This window comes from Pagrus pagrus (genome assembly GCF_965226575.1).
Source record: "Pagrus pagrus genome assembly, chromosome: 14".
NCBI lineage: Eukaryota > Metazoa > Chordata > Actinopteri > Spariformes > Sparidae > Pagrus > Pagrus pagrus.
The window spans coordinates 10326926-10344864 of record NC_140198.1 but is presented as its reverse complement, the minus strand read 5'-3'; the positions used below and the strand labels follow the sequence as shown (position 1 = coordinate 10344864).

The 17939-nt window shown below is 40.2% G+C and overlaps 1 protein-coding gene across 5 annotated transcripts in view; it reads left to right on the top strand.

Moving 5' to 3' along the window:
- Positions 1-17939, top strand: part of septin8a (septin 8a) — a 40536-nt gene that overhangs the window by 10124 nt on the left and 12473 nt on the right. For 3 of the 5 annotated variants that reach the window (XM_084373627.1, XM_084373628.1, XM_084373631.1), the window contains exons 2-7: positions 1247-1361; positions 1636-1831; positions 6146-6332; positions 11409-11570; positions 11835-11873; positions 13073-13169. In XM_084373627.1, the coding sequence (XP_084229753.1) occupies positions 1247-1361; positions 1636-1831; positions 6146-6332; positions 11409-11570; positions 11835-11873; positions 13073-13169 (796 nt within the window). The remainder of the gene's footprint in view (positions 1-1246; positions 1362-1635; positions 1832-6145; positions 6333-11408; positions 11571-11834; positions 11874-13072; positions 13170-17939) is intronic. The other 2 variants (XM_084373629.1, XM_084373630.1) reach the window with 1 other exon arrangement.

Sequence of the window (17939 nt, the reverse complement as noted above, 5' to 3'; positions counted from 1 at the left end):
TTCCTCAACTTGGCTTTGATGTTTCACAAACATCACATTTAGAAACACTTAAAGCATCTTTACAGCTTGTATTGATTTTTTCTTCATTGAACACGGGTGTTAATGTAATGTAATAGACTCCCAGTGCGCTGCAGCTCATCTCAGTATTGCCTAGCTCAGCTCATGTCAGATTACTGTAGTGGTTTTGCCTGAGACATTAAGCCCTACTTCTCTGTTATACTTACTCACATATACACACAGTGCTCGACCTTTATTGTGCAGTTCAGTCAGGTTTATAACTCATCTATTGTGTATGTATGTGAAGCCTGCCTCCCTCTCTCAGTTCAGTAGAGTCTGCTCTGCTCTCAGGCTGCATGTGTTAGGTGACATCAGCCTTCAAATATGCAGTCCTTCGTGGCTGCTGAGCCAGACGAGCTCGGGTGGCCCCATTCATCTCAAGGTGCTGTCTGTCTTTCCCCCTCCTCTACAGCTCCAGCACGCTCTCTCCTCTCATTGACTGTCTCTCCTTCAGACGAGATGGGTTAGATAAGGGAGATCAAAGGTGAAAACGCTTACAAGCCAATAGTTTTGTCTGTCTGTCTTTGGTTTGTTGTAAATCGGTAATCTTTGCCGTTTTAGTTCCAGGATGCTCTCTCCTAAATGCGCACGGACTCTTAATACTCAATAATTTACTGTAGCAGTGGTGATTGGAGATCACTTTGTGGGGTAGCTTATTGCGCTGAATCTGATTGTATTGGAAAATATGATTATAGGGTGGCTATATCAAGATAAATGGTTTTATATCATGTATTCACATCACTTGTGCCGGCTGTGGTGACCCATCAAAGCTGAAGTAATAGAACGGAGTAGCTTTGAAATGCTTATTTTCTAAATGCACTACTTAATAAGTGACTTTTATTCTTAACTCGTCTTCCATGCTCCATATTTAATCCCTAAATGAGGTAATTTCTCTGGCTGCTTCTTATAAAAGTGTATCTTCTCTCTGTGTGGAAATGTGTTTAGTTCCTCATGCTTATGAAGGATTATTCTTGAATCCTCACTGCAGGCCCTGATTACCGCACTCATACGAAGGATTTTACATCTGCAGAATGTAGCGAGGGTCTTGGATGTTCATTTGCATAGGCATTTGAGGGCTTCAGCAACCAGCTCTTCCTACCTCTGACTAATGTCTTCCCCGTGTGTGTTTTCCTCACATTTTGCAACCAGGCCTTTAATGTTTTGTTTTGTTTTTGTCTGTGTCCCTCAGAATGAAGAAAAGCGTAACCTGAGTTTGGGCGGACATGTTGGATTTGACAGCCTCCCTGACCAGCTGGTCAGTAAATCGGTCACACAAGGATTTTGTTTTAACATTCTCTGTGTAGGTGAGTACCAAACAACAGTGTGTGTGCAAATACACACGACAAGCTGCGTTAAATATTACTGCTGAACATTTTTTTTTAGTCTTTACTTGATTTATTTTCCTCCAGACAACATGGTAAACTACAACAAAATAGCAACGCTGTGTTGTTTTTCCTGACATGCACTTGTGTTCCTGCAATAAAAACCTCATGTCTGAAAGCTGATGAATTGCTCCCCGGTGTTAGTGTGATTTAGCTCTCTCTTTCTCTCTCTCTCTCCACTTCCTACCATCCACAGGGGAGACTGGTATCGGCAAATCGACGTTAATGAACACGCTCTTCAACACCATGTTTGAGAACGAAGAGGCGAGCCATTATCAGAATGGCGTGTACCTGCGGCCGCGAACATACGACCTGCAAGAGAGTAATGTCCACCTCAAGCTGACGATCGTTGACACCGTTGGCTTCGGTGATCAGATCAACAAAGAGGACAGGTGAGGATGACGTTAAGATAGTGACAGAGTAAAAGCTTGACAGTGATGTCTAGATCTTTTGTTTAAAAATGGACTCCATCTGGTTGAGGGGTGAGAGGTTTTTGTTTTAGGACAGTCAACTGTTTTGATTGTCCTAATGATGCAATGAACTGTAGTCATTGCAGTGATGGAAGAAGCTCTGAAACAATCCTGTTGTCGTATTTGTTCGTTGTCCTCAAAACATAGAGTAAAATTTAATATGAACAGCTGGTAAAATAAACAAAGTGATAATATTGCTGTGGGTTTAAAGGGGCAATTAAATGCAATTGCACTCATCAAAATGTACATGTGATGATAAAGGCTTTGAGAGTCTGGAAATTTGGGTTTTTAGGTACCTTTTAAAGTACTCAAAAAGTACTGAAATTTTGTGTTAACACTAAAGGTTGACTGAGGGTTGTGAGATGATTAATGGGAGAGGACAGAAGAAAAAACTATATTTTTCTACACTAATTTGTGTTAATTATGTGGAGCTTTCTCTAATATTTACTTTTTGTGAAATATACAAAGCCTCTTTTAGCTTTGAGCAGTTATTTAAATGAAACCAAACGAGAAGTTTAGAGGAGAAATGTATCTTTTGTTGCTGCTACAAACTCATAGAGATCTGAAACATGACAAGGGGCCACAGCTACGCTGCTTTATTATAGGTTTTAAAAGTTTTAATAGTGCCTTCAGGCAGCGGTAGCCTTAAGGTTAGAGAAGCGAACTTTTGACCGGTAGGTCACTAGTTTAATCCCTGGACCTGCAGGATAAATCTGGTTGCGTAAAGTGAAAAAGCAGCTTGCCCCTCCTTCTTTACCAGTACTGAAGTGATCTTTAGTAAGGCCATTAACCTCAGCCACTACAGTGGCGCTGCTCAATGGTTAGCAGATCAGACTGGGCAGCTTAGTCCTTGGATTTTTGATAAAGTACCCACAGCTGTCAGATAATTGAAGAGGTAAAAAGTGCAATATTTCACTTTAAAATGAGTAGAGTACAAATATAAAGTAGCATATAAAGGAAATACTCACGTTCAGTGTGAGTAGATGTGCATAGTTACTTTCCACTATTAGCTCATTAACAAGCCTTTTAACCAAATTTAACCAGTTATTAGCGGCACTCTTATGGTGCTAATCACCCAAACCATAAACTCCATTTAGTTGGCACAATGTATGAAACACACCACGGTAAATCTCACCAACAGTGCCATTTACTGCATCAGGACTGTTTTGGTATAAATCTGATTAACTGTACTCGTTGCACAATCCTATAAGTTAAATTTCATTCATCTGGTACTCTGAGCACATACGTTAAGCACATGCTCTGAGAGTGTTTTCCACTTGACTCCTGACTGTTGTAACGACAGATTTTCCTGTCAATCCTTATCCAAACCCTCCTTTCTATTTGCGTGATGACAACGCAGTACTTTTGGCCAAATTAGGTCAACGTTGCCTAGGGATACAAATGAGAGAAACAGACAAAAACTAACATCAGTCCAACTCCAGATTTCCTCTCTGTAGGATGGAAATAAGACGAGGTGGGACAGCAATAAAGAGGAAATAGTTGATTTTTTTTTTTCAAACATTCAGCTGTGGAATGGAGTGTTCTTGTTGTGACCTAGCCAGCAAGAAGCACTCTCACGCCCTTTGATAGCAGCTTTTCTCTGTAGGCTGTATAAACCAACATGCTGAAGGACAGAGCCTGCAGTGGACTGTGAATGCACACTGAGAGAGCCTCAAAAGGTCAGAGTCGATGCATTCCACCAAGAAGATTGAAGATAGATGTGAAGGGAGAGGACAGATGACTGTAAACATGGTACAAGCAGAGGATATAGAATAGATTTTTTTTTTTGTACTTATGTCTCACTCTGAGTTCAAGAATAGATTGTGGGAAGATTTACTGTCGAGAATTTGACAAGACTACTCGTATTGTCTGCTGTTAAATTAAGTTGTAAGCACGGATGAATGTAAAATATAGTGATTGTTAATAGGAGGACATGACTAAATGTTTGATAGCCCATCATCAAAACTAATCTGATTCAAGCGACATGATGAACTCTGTACTTGTCGCTGTGATTTTCCTCCTCTGGCGTTCACACTGTGCCTAGAGCATCTGGCTTTCAAATTTAAACATCTCTGTCCATATGTCTCTCAATCTGTGCATTTTGGGCCTGTTTCCAATAGGAAGCTTGGAGTATGTTCTCACTTCAGAAGGTCAGAATAGGCAGTAATACTGAAGCGGGCACTTCTTGTAGACTGGATCACGTGGGACACACTTCAGTCACTTTGAAGCATCGGTGGTCCCTGTGGCAGATATGATGAAACATTGTTCCAGGAGGTGTTTCACATGTTTGACAGTTGTTTTCACTTTATTTAACCCAGAAAAAAAGTCTCATTGAGAATGAAAATCTCTTTTTCAAGAGAGTCCTGGCCAAGACAGGCAGCAGTATAGTAACACTGTTGCCGACATAAAAAAACATATAAAACTTAAAATGAAGACAGATAGCAAATTGCTGAGTCATAAAACATTCATCAGCATTCAAAACATCTACAGTCAGATGTCCTTTCTTCCAGGTCGACCTCGAATTTCGAATCACTTTCAACACATTCAGTGAGACCAGCTCCCGACGATACAGACAGTTTTGTAACTGACTCCAAACTGAGGGAGCAGCAAACTTAATACCATTTCACCAAGTTCAGTACAGACTTGGGACTGTTAGTAGAAATAATTCCTGGAAGCCAAGGCTGTAACTTCCTGTACTTTTTTGAAAGATGTAGTGTTGTAGGTAGGAAGGAAGCTAACCAGAGATGACACTAGGGGCTGAGGCCCAGTCCACACATACATGGGTAGCTTTGAACAGGGTTTTTAAAATACAAACGCTATCAGTCCAGATAAGTGCACAATATTATTCTCCAAGTTCAAGTTTGCCAATGATGCTACACACACTGATAAGACTGATAAGAAGGTCAGTTTGTTCCAGTGACCTGAAACAGCATTTACGAAGAAATAGCTAAGATATACCCGTGTACTTGTGGACAGGGCCTGAGGTGGCTGTGTGTAGTTCCCAGATTTATACATAAATTAACATTAGCATTTGTTTGAGAACCACAGGAATGTCTGTTTAAAACATTTTTGAGGCTAAATTGGAGGCAAGGCGAAATATTGTGGAAAGCCAACGCATTTATCACAATCAAATGATCCAAACAGTCTGAAAATGTCAAGTGGCGTCATGATTACTAAAAAATGACTTGAAGACTTGTATGTGTGGTGACTAATAAACCACAACCTCACTTGAAATAGACTTGCATCTCAGGCTGCTATGATGCAGTTAATTAAGTATGTGGCTAACTTCTAATTGTCTGGATTCTGTCTCCTCTAATTGAGCTGAACTAAATTAGTTAAAGCTGCAGACTCCAGTGAACGGCTCCAAACAAGCTTGCTGAACACGTGGCATAAATCATCTTCAAACTGTCTTGTGACCTGATATTATCAGGCTGATGACCATTTTGGGGTTGAAGGACATTAAAAGTAGCTTGCAGAGGCAAACTGTACTATTGCATTAGCAAACATAATCGTTTTAATTAAGGACATTTCATATTTCTTAACATTTAACTTGATAATCACTTCAGTGCAGAATAAGACTCTCTTGTGTGGACTGTGACTAGGAGAAGTGCATCCCACTGGAAAAACTGAAAAGATTCTCCATGAAACACAAGCCAAGGTAGTGGTAATGTGTTAATGTCATGTTAGGAAAAATGATTGTATTTATCTCATTTGTACTGGTGGATAATGTTTTCCAATGCAGCAGTCCAGGAATGTCTCTGCAAGGTGAATCTTAAAGGATATCTTTTGCATAAGTTCTAGGGAGTTAGACAGTTAGTTTTGTGTTGTAGTATCGCAGCCATTGTGTTGAATTTGATTTACCTTTCTGGTCTACGAGATTCCATCCCGTACTTTCCTAATTTCTTTAATTTGCTGGTGACACTTTAGGCTGTGGAGGCTATCAAAGCACTGTAAGAGAGGACAGGACGATTTGCAGCCTCTGATTTGTTTCAACCATACTCCTATAAGCCGAGCACAAATTTCATGCAGCAGTAAGCTGTACAGCTCTAAGCCGAGATCTTGGCACAGAATCAGATCTTACAGTTACTGAAAACATAACCGTCTCAGTTCATTCCCCCAGTGACGAGGCCATACTTCCTTTTATATTTATTACCAACGCATGAATAAGAAGACAAATATTTATGCTTCTACCCACAGACATAAATTCTCACAGTTTCTCTTTGGCTGTCTCCGCAGTTACAAGCCCATCGTCGACTACATCGACACTCAGTTTGAAAACTATCTCCAGGAAGAGCTGAAGATCAAGCGCTCGCTGTTTAACTACCACGACACCAGGATCCACATCTGCCTTTATTTCATTGCCCCGACAGGACACTCCCTCAAGTCCCTGGACCTGGTCACTATGAAAAAACTGGACAGCAAGGTACAAACAAAAACACACATTCATTCACACACATGCAAGCTGTGGTCTTCCCCTTTTGGCTCAACAAGCACACACTCCCGGTCCTTTTCTCATTGTCTGTGAGAAACTATCAGTGTTGCTGAAATCTGACCTCCCTTTCACTGTGAGCGGTGTGCGTTTCACTGAGACGTGGAGAGATCCCTGATCTTTTTGCTGGAGTGCGGACTCTGTGTCCCAAAAGAATAAAGCCAAGGTTGGCTTTGAATGCTTACATTTCAAAGTGTAGGATTTCAAGAAAAGTTCATGTTGCATTCTTTGGAGTTAAGTTATTAAGCTTTTGCTGTGGAAAAGGCTGGGATTTCAGTTTACATGTTTACAGGTCAGCTGTACACCAGTCGATAGTCTCATTCAGACCCACATTGATTTGTGGCTTTTTCATCGCTCTGGTGCGAGTGTTATTATTTGATTTATTGGTCAGTGGTTTCATGTTTTGCCATACATCTGATGAGTGTGGCTCAGTGCAGACACAATCACTGGCACGGCCTCAATAAGACAACTGGTGGAAAAAAATCTCATCACAACAGCACTTGGAGCGTGAAAGAGGGGGAGGGGAGAGAGAGTGAGTTTAAGGGAAGTGAATTTTAAGTTGGAGCATCTTGTATTTTTAATTTTTTTTATTTTATTCACTCCAAAGGAATTATACAAGCATTGAAATTAAATAGATGAACAGATGTACAATACATTTTGTTGACATTTCTATCACATTTTTCTTAACTGCTCAGTGATAAACACAACTGAAACCAAACCAAGTGGCTTTTGATCCTAAGTCTTAGTTTCAAAGTGTGGGAAGTGTTGAATTTCAGGAGGGGAAAAGATCCTCAAAACATTTCAAAGTAAATGTTCACAAATCCTCAAGGGAAGAAATGACGGAGAAAGAGGCAGTTTAAGTGCACATGTGAAGATTTGTGTTTCTTCTGTATGTGCTTGTTGGATTTGAAGGCGTGAAGGGTGTCACTGATGTCTTGAATATCTACATGCTTGACTGAGAAAGCTGCATGTTGCAAAGATGACAAAATGCCATCAATGTTTTTAGTTTAAGAGTGTAAAGGGAAGCGTTGGTGCTTTGTTACATCCTGTCACGACACCTTAAAGCTCAGTGATGAGGTTTCCTTCATCAATCAAATTGATCCCCAAGGAACTTCTACATATAAATACTGTAAGCACTGCTGTAGCTTTAGCCATGCTTGTGTCTGGTGATGCAACAATAATGAACCGAGAACAAAGCAGATGGTCAGCTTGTGACCAAAACCTGCTGACTTGCCTCTGCCAGCTATCAACGCACAGCTATACATGTCTGCCAAATCTCCTGATAAATGACCGGACACTGTCACTCTCAAGGGACAGTTGAGTTTTGTGACGACTTCAGAAACACCGAGTTTGTCATTGATATTTCACTTCATCAAAACTGTTTCTGATACCTTGAAATTTACTTTAGGACATCCAAGTTTTCCTTGAGAACCAACTGTATTTCTCATTTTATGTTGGCACTACCTAGCGACGAAGTTACAAAAGGGACAAACGTGTTCAGCTACATTGTCACCTATTCACCGTTGAAAGTTGAAGCCAGCTCAACTTTGATATGTAGGGCCTTTACGCCCCTCACGCAGTGACAAATGGAGTCAAGTTTCGTGTCATTTTCCAGTTCATATCACCAGCTTCCATTGAAAATTAGTTGCATCTCATTGCTTTGCCACTGGTAGTCTGAACTCACCATAAGTCAGACAGGAGTACTTCTATTTTTCTGCGATAACTGTTCCACCCAGAGAGAAAAAAACCTACATAAACAACAGTGAAGACCAAGGCCAAGATCCAAATTCAGCACCTCTCTTACTGTGAGGCGACAGCGCTGACCACTGAGCCTCTGTGCCATCTTTACCAGCCAACACAGTGATCAAAACCTGGCAGCCCCCGCATGCCAACTGTCAGCTGATACCATCCAACATCACAGCCAACTCTCTGAACCCCTCGCTTTGAAGCAGGACACGGAGGCTTACCTGAGCTAAATATATTATCTGTATCCCGGCATATGAACCACAGCAAAGCGGTTAACATGAGCTAAATGCTATCATGTAGCAGCTTACCTTACCTAAATGAGTAAAAGCAAAGCAGCTTAGCTCACCTAAATCTCCCCATCCATTCATATGAACCAAACTCTCTTTCTTGTCAACCTCCAACGTGGCTGTCAGCAATGTTTATGTTACATACAAGACTTTCCCAGTTGCCCAGTGTCAGAAAGTGTAAAAGAAAGAGCAATGTTGGTGCTTCTATTCAAATGATTTACAGCATCTTGAGTGCAACAGTGGGTGGCCACGGTGAACACCACTCTGACCTCAGTGGATTCATCCCAGCAATGTGACCGCTGTTTTACCTGAAAGTAAGCCAGTGTGCAGTGACCACGGTGTGGATGTGACACTATTTTTCTCTACAGGCTTGATGGTTGTTTATGCAGTGGTCTCTTTTTTTAAATATTTGCTCACCATATACTAAAAACATTTGCACATTGAGCAGTTTTACAGGCTGACCACAGAAAGTACCTAAAAGCCTGAATATGATTTTCATTATTGAGTCATCATACTGGTTATTTTTCTACCCACCTTATTTATTACTTTTCAGTATGTAAAATGTCAAAGATACTAAAAAAAGACATTCGTATATTCCCAGACCCCAAAATGTCCCCAAAGGGACAGCTTCAGGGTTTAAATGGCTGCAACTCAATAACAAACAATTAATCATTTGTCTATTTAATATACAAAAAAACTAAAATGAAAATGCTCATAATAACTTCCCAGAGCCCAATGTGGCCTCTTCACAGTCCAAAACCCAACCAAGACTCTTCATTTACTATCATAAAATACCAAGAAAAGCAGCATATTCTTACAAATATGAAGCTGTAACTAGCAAATGTTCGACATTTTTGCTTGAAAATTAACAATTAATTGACTATCAACATAGCTGCACTTGATTGCCCTTAAAGAGATTTAAAGAGTGTTCTCTATCTTCATTAGAGTAGAACTGGAGTCCAGGGTCACATTTTTAATTTCAGTGCCGACTTATTTCCAGCTCGAGACGAGCATTACTCTGTGTGAATATGAACTTTTATCTGCAGACTAAAGATAAATGAGCAGAGCTATCCTGTCTGCCAGATAACTCTCTCTGTCACAGGAAAAACCAGGGAAGCAGACCAGAAACAACTTTTCCCTTAGTCCGTAGAGGCTGCTGTCAAGGCTAGACAATGGTGTTTTTGTTGTACGAATCACCCCTCCCCACAGAGGATGGTTGAAGGCCCACCAGAGTGAGTGTGGTTTGTGGTGGATGAAGGCAGGAAAAGAGATAAGAGTCTGAAGGAGGTGTCCTTTGTTTAAACGGAGAAGTTTTTCTTGAATTGGAGGAAATCATTACAAGTTAATTATCTAATACTAGGATACAGAAGATTCCGTTGGTAGAAGTCAGTTCATAAACAAAGATTGATATTTCCTGGTAACCTTTTTAAAATTATGCATAATTTGCACTACAATCAGTCAAATTTACATGGCTTTTATGACTTCTCATTTACTATTTTCAGATGATTCTGTTCTGTCAGATTTCTGTGCCTTTATGCACTAGATCAGTCAGTTGACAGGGATGCACAGATGGAGAAATGTGAGGCAAAGATACTGTCTGCGTAAAAACAAGAAGTTATTTATAGTTAAAGTTATAGTTAGTTAAATCCTAGCAAAAAGATGCTCCATATCACTTCAAAACTTGCCTGAGAATCATCACGTTTTTAAGCTTTCTTTAATAGAGAAGTAACCCAGTGATGGCTGTCTGTACACCCATGGTATATACCAATCAGGAACTCTTAATAGCTAATTCAGCACACTTTTAATGGTGTCAATTTGCTAAAATTTAACAAATATAGGCTTACACAAGGGGGCTCAAGTTGTAGCCCGCAGGTAACCAACTGACTCAAAAATGTATCTTACCAGATCCTATAATTATTAATATTTTTTTGACATTATTAAAGCACAGAATGTGGTTCTTGTATCCATTGAGCACACTCTCATCTACACATTAATATACAGACATTCGACTTTTAGTAGATAAAAACAAATGTGCTGTGTGAATTTTTTCTTTTCATGATTATTTTACATGTGAAAAGCTTTTCTGTGGTTACAGCTACACATCTGGTGCTCCTAGTTGTTGAGAACAAACACTGAGAACTATTTGGGAATACTCTTTGGCTCTTTGGCCAGCTGGGAAAACCCAGTTGTGGGAAGTGAACAAATATTACTGTCCCCTCCTCTCCTTCCTCACTGACCATGACGAGATACTCCCATCTGCTTCAGCGGCCGCCACACTAGGCCGTCGTCAGCACTGGATAACGATTGGTGAACTCAATTTGTTAATTAAGGGTTAAAACCTGATACTGGCTGCCCTGTTGTAAATTAATGATCCAGTACAGTATGATGAGCCTGTAATTTGACTCCTAACAAGCTTTGGCGCTCGCTCTGAGGCACACTATGGAGTTGATGAGTGAATCTGTGGGGATCCTCCTCATTCTCTCGGTTAGCGATGCAGTCGTAAGGAGGAATGCAGAAAAACTGTGTGTTTATCTCTGCACATCTGCTGCTGATTGGAGATGGAGTCTAGTTTGTTTTCGTAATCACTGTTTGTTTTATGTATCTGTCGGGGCTCTGACTGAGCTTATTCACTATACAGTTTCGCTGCATATGGTCTTGTGTGCTTCCTTAGCCATATTTAGAAACGCGCTTAGTTTGGTTTATGTTTTTAATTAAGTCTTCAGTGTGTTTAATTTAGCTTTATTCACAGTGTGTGTTTATGACCCGCTGACAAAGGGAAGTTAATTGCTCTGATCTGTAATTCACTGAAAACAGCAGATTCATTCTCTGTGCGTCTTCTCTCATCATACTGAGCTGGAGACAGGTACATTTTGTCTTGTCATGATGATGCAATAACCAAACCAGTACATAATGAATTCTGTGGACTTTGTTGATCGGACTATAATCTTCCCCTCTCCTTTTCTCATCCTTTCCTCAGGTCAACATAATTCCCATCATTGCCAAAGCGGACACAATCTCCAAGAGTGAGCTCCACAAATTCAAAATAAAGATTATGAGCGAGCTGGTGAGCAACGGCGTCCAGATATATCAGTTCCCAACAGATGACGAAGCTGTCAGTGAGATAAACGCCTCCATGAACGTAAGTCATACAGTCAGTCTCTCCATCTTTTTACCTTTCCTTATTTTTCAGCACTAGATGTGTTTAATGTAGATTTATATAAAAAAATTGCATCCTTAATACAATATACTGCCAGTCGAGTTTTTTCATTTGGTCATGTCCATACGTCAATAAGTAGATAAAGAGATTATTGTGACAGGCCTACAAGAAATTTCCAGATGTGTTTACTGTTTACACGTGACTGTGAAGTAAAAATGATGGCTTTCGACACATCTGTCTCCTTAGCATCCCATGTGTTTCTCGTCTGGTAACAGCGATGTCAACGTACGTAGACACCATTTTTGTGGTTGTAAAATGTGCTGAAAAGTAATTATGTCTTCTTATCTAGACACTGTGCAATCCCACAAATCTGTGACTCTATACAGGGGAAAACACTAAGAATGTACTGTATACTACTACTACTACTAATACTAACCTTGTGCATATACTATACGTTTAAGCACATGCACCAACTCTAGCTTACTCTGGGTATGAGGTTTGTTTGCACCAGTTTCCCATCCCTCAGTTCTTTCCATAATTAAAAATCATTTATGAGCCGGATAGCAGCACATGCTTTCCTACAACTGACTGTGGGTCAATTTGTGCATTTTCCTTCTTTAAAATAAACAAGTTTAGTTGAAATACTGTCAACAATATGCATGTAGCGATATAATTAATCATAAGCTAGTGACTTCTGCTCAGACAGCAAGCACAAATAAACTTTCATCAGACTTTTTAGCCTTTTTTTTGTTCTGATTTTGTGATGGGGATGATGTATAATCACACTGCTCAAACACACACCCACACGTGTTCAAATGCACAAACAGTAAACTCCCTCATGGATAAATAAGACTGCATTTGGTCCTCCCAGGCAGAGTCCTTGTACGCTATCCCTATCTATTCATAGTCGGTTACATCAGCGCCCACACTCACCAGCTTGTTCCTCTGAGCTGCAACCAGCCAGCTGGTTTCAACTCTCCACCTAATTTTTGTGGTTGCATATCGGGCATGTTTTCCCCATGATGCCTCACTGTAGATCCTAACGAGGCGTAGTAGCTCAGCGAGCAGCATGTGTGTGTTTTAATCACTGCAACAAAACAAGCCTCTCAGCCCCAACTGAGCCACATGTTGAACTTAAAAGAGAGCTTTGGTGCAGCTCATAAGTCATCAATGGTTACACTTCTCTGTGGTGCGGTCTGGTTGTGAAAGATAGGAGAGACGACAACCAGAGTGACACATGTTTTATATGAAATTAAACACTCAATTTCCATTAATCCTCTTTTGTTGTGTTTGTATATAGCATGTTTGTGTCTTGTGAAATTTAACTTGTGAAATGGTTGTTGTGCTGTAAAGACACTGGGAAAACAACTCTTTAGGAAAGTTTAACCCAGAAAAAAGATGGAGCTGGGACCACCTAGTTCGGGTTCCAGTTATTCTTGTGACCTCTTGACCTTTTTAACGCTCTGATGTCTTTTCCTGCGCAGGCACATCTGCCGTTTGCTGTGGTGGGGAGCGTGGAGGAGGTCAAAGTGGGGAACAAAACCGTGAGGGCCAGACAGTACCCCTGGGGTGTTGTGCAAGGTGAGAACCATTTACAAGCTAATTAATCAGGGTGTGTGTTGTGTGTATGTGGGTGTGTGTTTGTATTTGTCAAGCAAACACAACAGTGAGTACATGAAGGGGTCACTGGCTATTTAAATCTTTTGTTTTGAGACTGTCACAGAATGAATATTTTAAGCAACAAGAAAAAAATGCAGGGCTGCAACTCTCTTAGTTGTTTGATCTATAAAATGTCAGAAAATGATAAGTGTCCCAAAGCCGAAGATGACAAATGTCTTGTTTTATCCACAACCCAAAGATATTCAGTGCCAGAAAATATATACGTTTTTTTCTTAGAAACGTACTCAAAGCAATTAATTGATTATTATAATATTTTAAGATTTATGTAATAGTTGGCAGCTGAGTGATAAAGCTCTCAAAACATAAAATCTTACTCAATCACTTCCTGATTGTCACGAGTGATGGTTGAGAATTTTGCTGATGCAGTCATGGCTTCTCAGGCACTAGTGAAGCAACAGAAAGGCTTTGAACAGTAGCTGTCAGCGTCATTGTCTGTACAAGATGACATATTTGACAGCTAACCAGCATTCTCAAATACAATATAATATTTAATACTATATATTTGCAGTTACAAAAAGTCACTCGTTATTTATGCCCCGGACAAATCTGATGATGTTGGCCAGTGTCAGCACTTGAGCTATTGTGCAATAACATAATTTTATAGCTTTGCCAATGTGTCATGTGAAGTGGTGAAGTAGTCGTGGGTGAAACATTTTTGAGGAAGTACATGACACAGTCTCTCTCCGGCCCCTGCAGCCTCTCTCAAAACAATGAGTTGACCAATCCATTAGCCGATGAAAAGGAAACTAATCTGCTACTATTTTGTTAATTTGATGAATCATTGGTCCTTTTAAGCAAAAATACCTAAATTTTCATGGCACAGAAGCACAGAATGTGCTGCTTTTCTTTATATCTCATAGACTAAACGATTAAAAATGAAAATAATCGATAATAGCAATATAGTTAGATGCAGCCCACATGAGAACCATGTAAAGATTTACTAAATGCAACTCTATCTGGTAAATGCAGGAGAATATTTAATAACTCAAGCTTTTTGAGTGCAAAAGTTGGTTCTCAAAATCAAATCATCATCAATTTAAAAATGTGGCATGAAGTAGGATCTACTTCATGCCACATGATGCTTGTTTTGAGGATGTTTCATGCTTATGGAGTGAAATGGCACATGATATAACTCTGCGAGGCGTCTGTCAGTATCCATTGCAAAAGATGTGTTCCTGCTCGTGGCATGAGTGTCGAGCGCATCCCACAGTGTGCCTGTTTATTTATACCCTCCTGCTTAATGTGGAGTGGCCTCCACAGCTGCGAATGTGACTTCACGCAGAGTGACACTGTGAAATGAAGGACGAGTGGGCAGAGATTGTTTTGGTAAATTGCCAGTGTGTGTCTGTTTGCTTGTGACGCGTATGGTGTTGGATGTCTTTTCTTTTTGTGTGCATGTATCGTACGTTTCTCAGCCTTCACGATGCATGTGCTGCCCATGGTGAAGTCACTTATTGTGTCAGGGATCTTGGGATTTTTGTTTCCCACAGCTCATTCCCCAGTGCCTTGTCAATTAGAGTAAACACGGTAATTTAATAAAGTGAAACAGAGTTGTGCTGTGAGAATATTGCTGCTGAAATGGGAGTTACACTCTCTTCCATCCTTTTCTCTGTTTACTACTCTTGCGTCCTCACCCTCTCTTCCTTTCCTCTCTTCATTATCCACTGGCCACTCTCATTCCCCAACCCTCAGAGGGACACGCCATAGTTATTTATAAGCCTGCTGCGTGTCTCGTGGGGATGGATTCCTTTGGACTCCCATCAGCCACCATGAAGCTATTGTCCAGTCCAGTTGCAGACAGAAAGATGCCGTCTGCAAAAAGTTATCTCGGCTTTACTGTAAGCTCAGTCTTTGTCGCCGTCGCAATATATGGATTCTTTATTTCGTTATTTTTTTTATTTAATTAAGTCAAAAAACAGATCTTGATGCTGATATTGATTATGCAAAATCTTGACTGTAGAATGACAAGAATACATGAGTGTCGAGGGAAAAGGCAATGTAAAGATTCATAAAAGCACAAATTTCATCCTCATGTAAACAATTTAATGTGCATTTTTAATTTTTTGCTGGCGTTAACAACAAATGATGCAGGAAAAACAATTTTTGATGATGTTGTTATTTTTCTACATCTAATTTTTGTATCAGCCGTGTCCATCTCTCCCTGGACTGGTGGGATGTAATACAAGCAAACTACTTTGCTTTTAGTCAGGCCTGCTTGCAAACTGATGGCTCACCATTCATACAACACACTTTGTCACATTATCTGAGGACAGGGACAAGGAGAGGACAGAAGTCTCAGTGTTTTACTACTCTTGGCCGACTGAAAGGAAGGCTTGTGTCTGTGGAAACAGTTTGTAGATGCCAGATGTCATATAGATGGGTTATGGTAACCTCTCGAAGAGCCATGGGAAATTTCCGTGGACTTGAAGGAAGACAGAGGGAGGACTGTCTCCTGATAAAGAGAGCAATTGAGGGGGGCTCAGTGTGTGTGTGTGTGTGTGTGTGTGTGTGTGTTTATCTTCCCTCAGGATCTCGATGCTCTGTTATCTCTGAACCCCAGACATCTGTGACACATAGCAGACCCCTGGTATTTATTCTCCGCAAGCTACTGTTTGTTTAACTGTTGACTCACACATTGTGGTGGGTGTTTGTATGTGAACATGGATGTTATTAGTCACTAGCATTGTATTTGATTCTTGATTTTTGTCTGTTTTTTCTTTTGAATACAGCATATTCTTAGGTTAAGGTTGGGGTATTTGTAAAAAAAAAAAAAAAAAAATCAAAAATAGTTTCTATTATTAATATCAGGGCGATATGGCAAATAATATCTGCAAAATCACAATTACCCTCGACAAGGAACCCCTTAGAAATGAACCAGCTATGTTAACGTTATTCACCATGTAGCTTTAGAGCGGCCACTTGATAATGCATTTGTCCAGAATCACAAGAGCAGATGATCAGCCTGAGGCAAATGGATAGTTTTATGTTCGGTGAGATGACCAGTCTGTGTGCAACGCGGTGTTTCCGCATATTTTCCTTTTACACTTTTTTCTGTTTCCATTCAGTTTTTGAATTCTGCAGATTTATCTTCAGCCATTTCTCTTGTCTCCTCCACTCTCCGCTGTTTGTATGTTTCTGTTATCATGCGTGTGTGAATGTGTCTGCAGAGCCCTGTGCTCAGATAACTTGAGGGCTCAGTTCTGCAGTCAGTCAGAGGATTGGCCCTCATTCAGCCCTCAGCGGGGGGTCAGTACAGACGGACTATTAGATGCCAAATGAACAGGCAGTTTCAGTAGCCTGGATGCAACTCCAGAAAACAGCTCATGTCTGTTTTTAACTCTGGTATTCCCACTAATGATGCGTGGTCAGGCAGCAAATTTGGGTAAAAATAAGAGTGAGTGATTCAGACAGCTGCATCACCGCTACCATTTCACATCTGATTAAAATTAATTTTCGATCTAAAAGTTAGTTAGTTAATGCGTATTGAATTGTTTGTTTGTCCTACTCTAATGAAGGAATGTAATTATTTCTGTGACTGGGATGGTTGAGTATGTTATGTTGCTTTTTTTATGCTACATTGTGGTTCGCTATCGTGCCCTGCAGGCTGCTCTCACAGCATTTTCCACCGGGGGAAGCTAAATGCCATGCTAATTGGGCTTTCTCAATATATTTATCGCTGTTTTTACATCCACAGAGCTCACAGCTTGTGTTGGTATTTAAACACAACATACATCCCATTTGCCACCACTGCTACCCCAGGGTTCGTGACATATGCTCCTACACATGAATGGCCACGTGCCCTCGCTATGCACGTGCCCTCGGCCACCAAACACACCAGACCGGAGACAACAGAAAAGCTCTTGTAGCATCTTTCTGAGGGCTGCTAACAGGTTGATCACATTAACTTTCTGAAAGGGGAACGGCATTCTTACTCCTCTGAAAACACCACACTAAACCACAGTTGCTCAAGTGGTTGTGCTTCAGGTTTTTTTATACTTTGCATTTTTTGGAGGAGATGGTGCATATCAAGTAATTAGCAGTTTTCCAAGTTTCCACAGACTATGACGGTATCATCAAGTCATTAGATGGAAGGAAAAATAGCATCAATTAGGAAAAACTTTTGTGAGTGAGTGATTTTTCTTGTTGAAAACAGAGGAGGGGAGCCAGCAGAAAGGATTCTGGATAAAGGGTATCTGCAGGTCTCAAAAGTTTCCTCAAAGTTTTCTCAAAGTTTAAAAGGTACTTAAAAATGGTGTTACCTGTGGATTGTGTGATTAATTAATTACATAATTTGGAATTATAATTATATGCATCCAGGATTTACTGGAATAGTTCTAGCCCTTATTGTCCTGACTGGTTTCCATCGTTCTTTAACTTTGGCGAGTATAAAACAGGTGAAACAGGTATAAAAATTGCATTCTATGTGGCATGAAGAAGGTCTTATAAAGTCTTAAATCTAACTTTGGGGAACCCAGCAGAAACCCTGTGGTAGGGATGGGACGATAAAAGATTTAATTGCAGATTGTGATTTAAAAAAACAGTCACAATAAGTTGATTGTCTTGAATCTTCATTATCAATATACTTGAAATAAAATAATCATGGCTATTCTCACATGAATGACTTGAAAAAGCTGTCTAGCTCGCTGACATGCAGTCCTATATTGGTTTCTT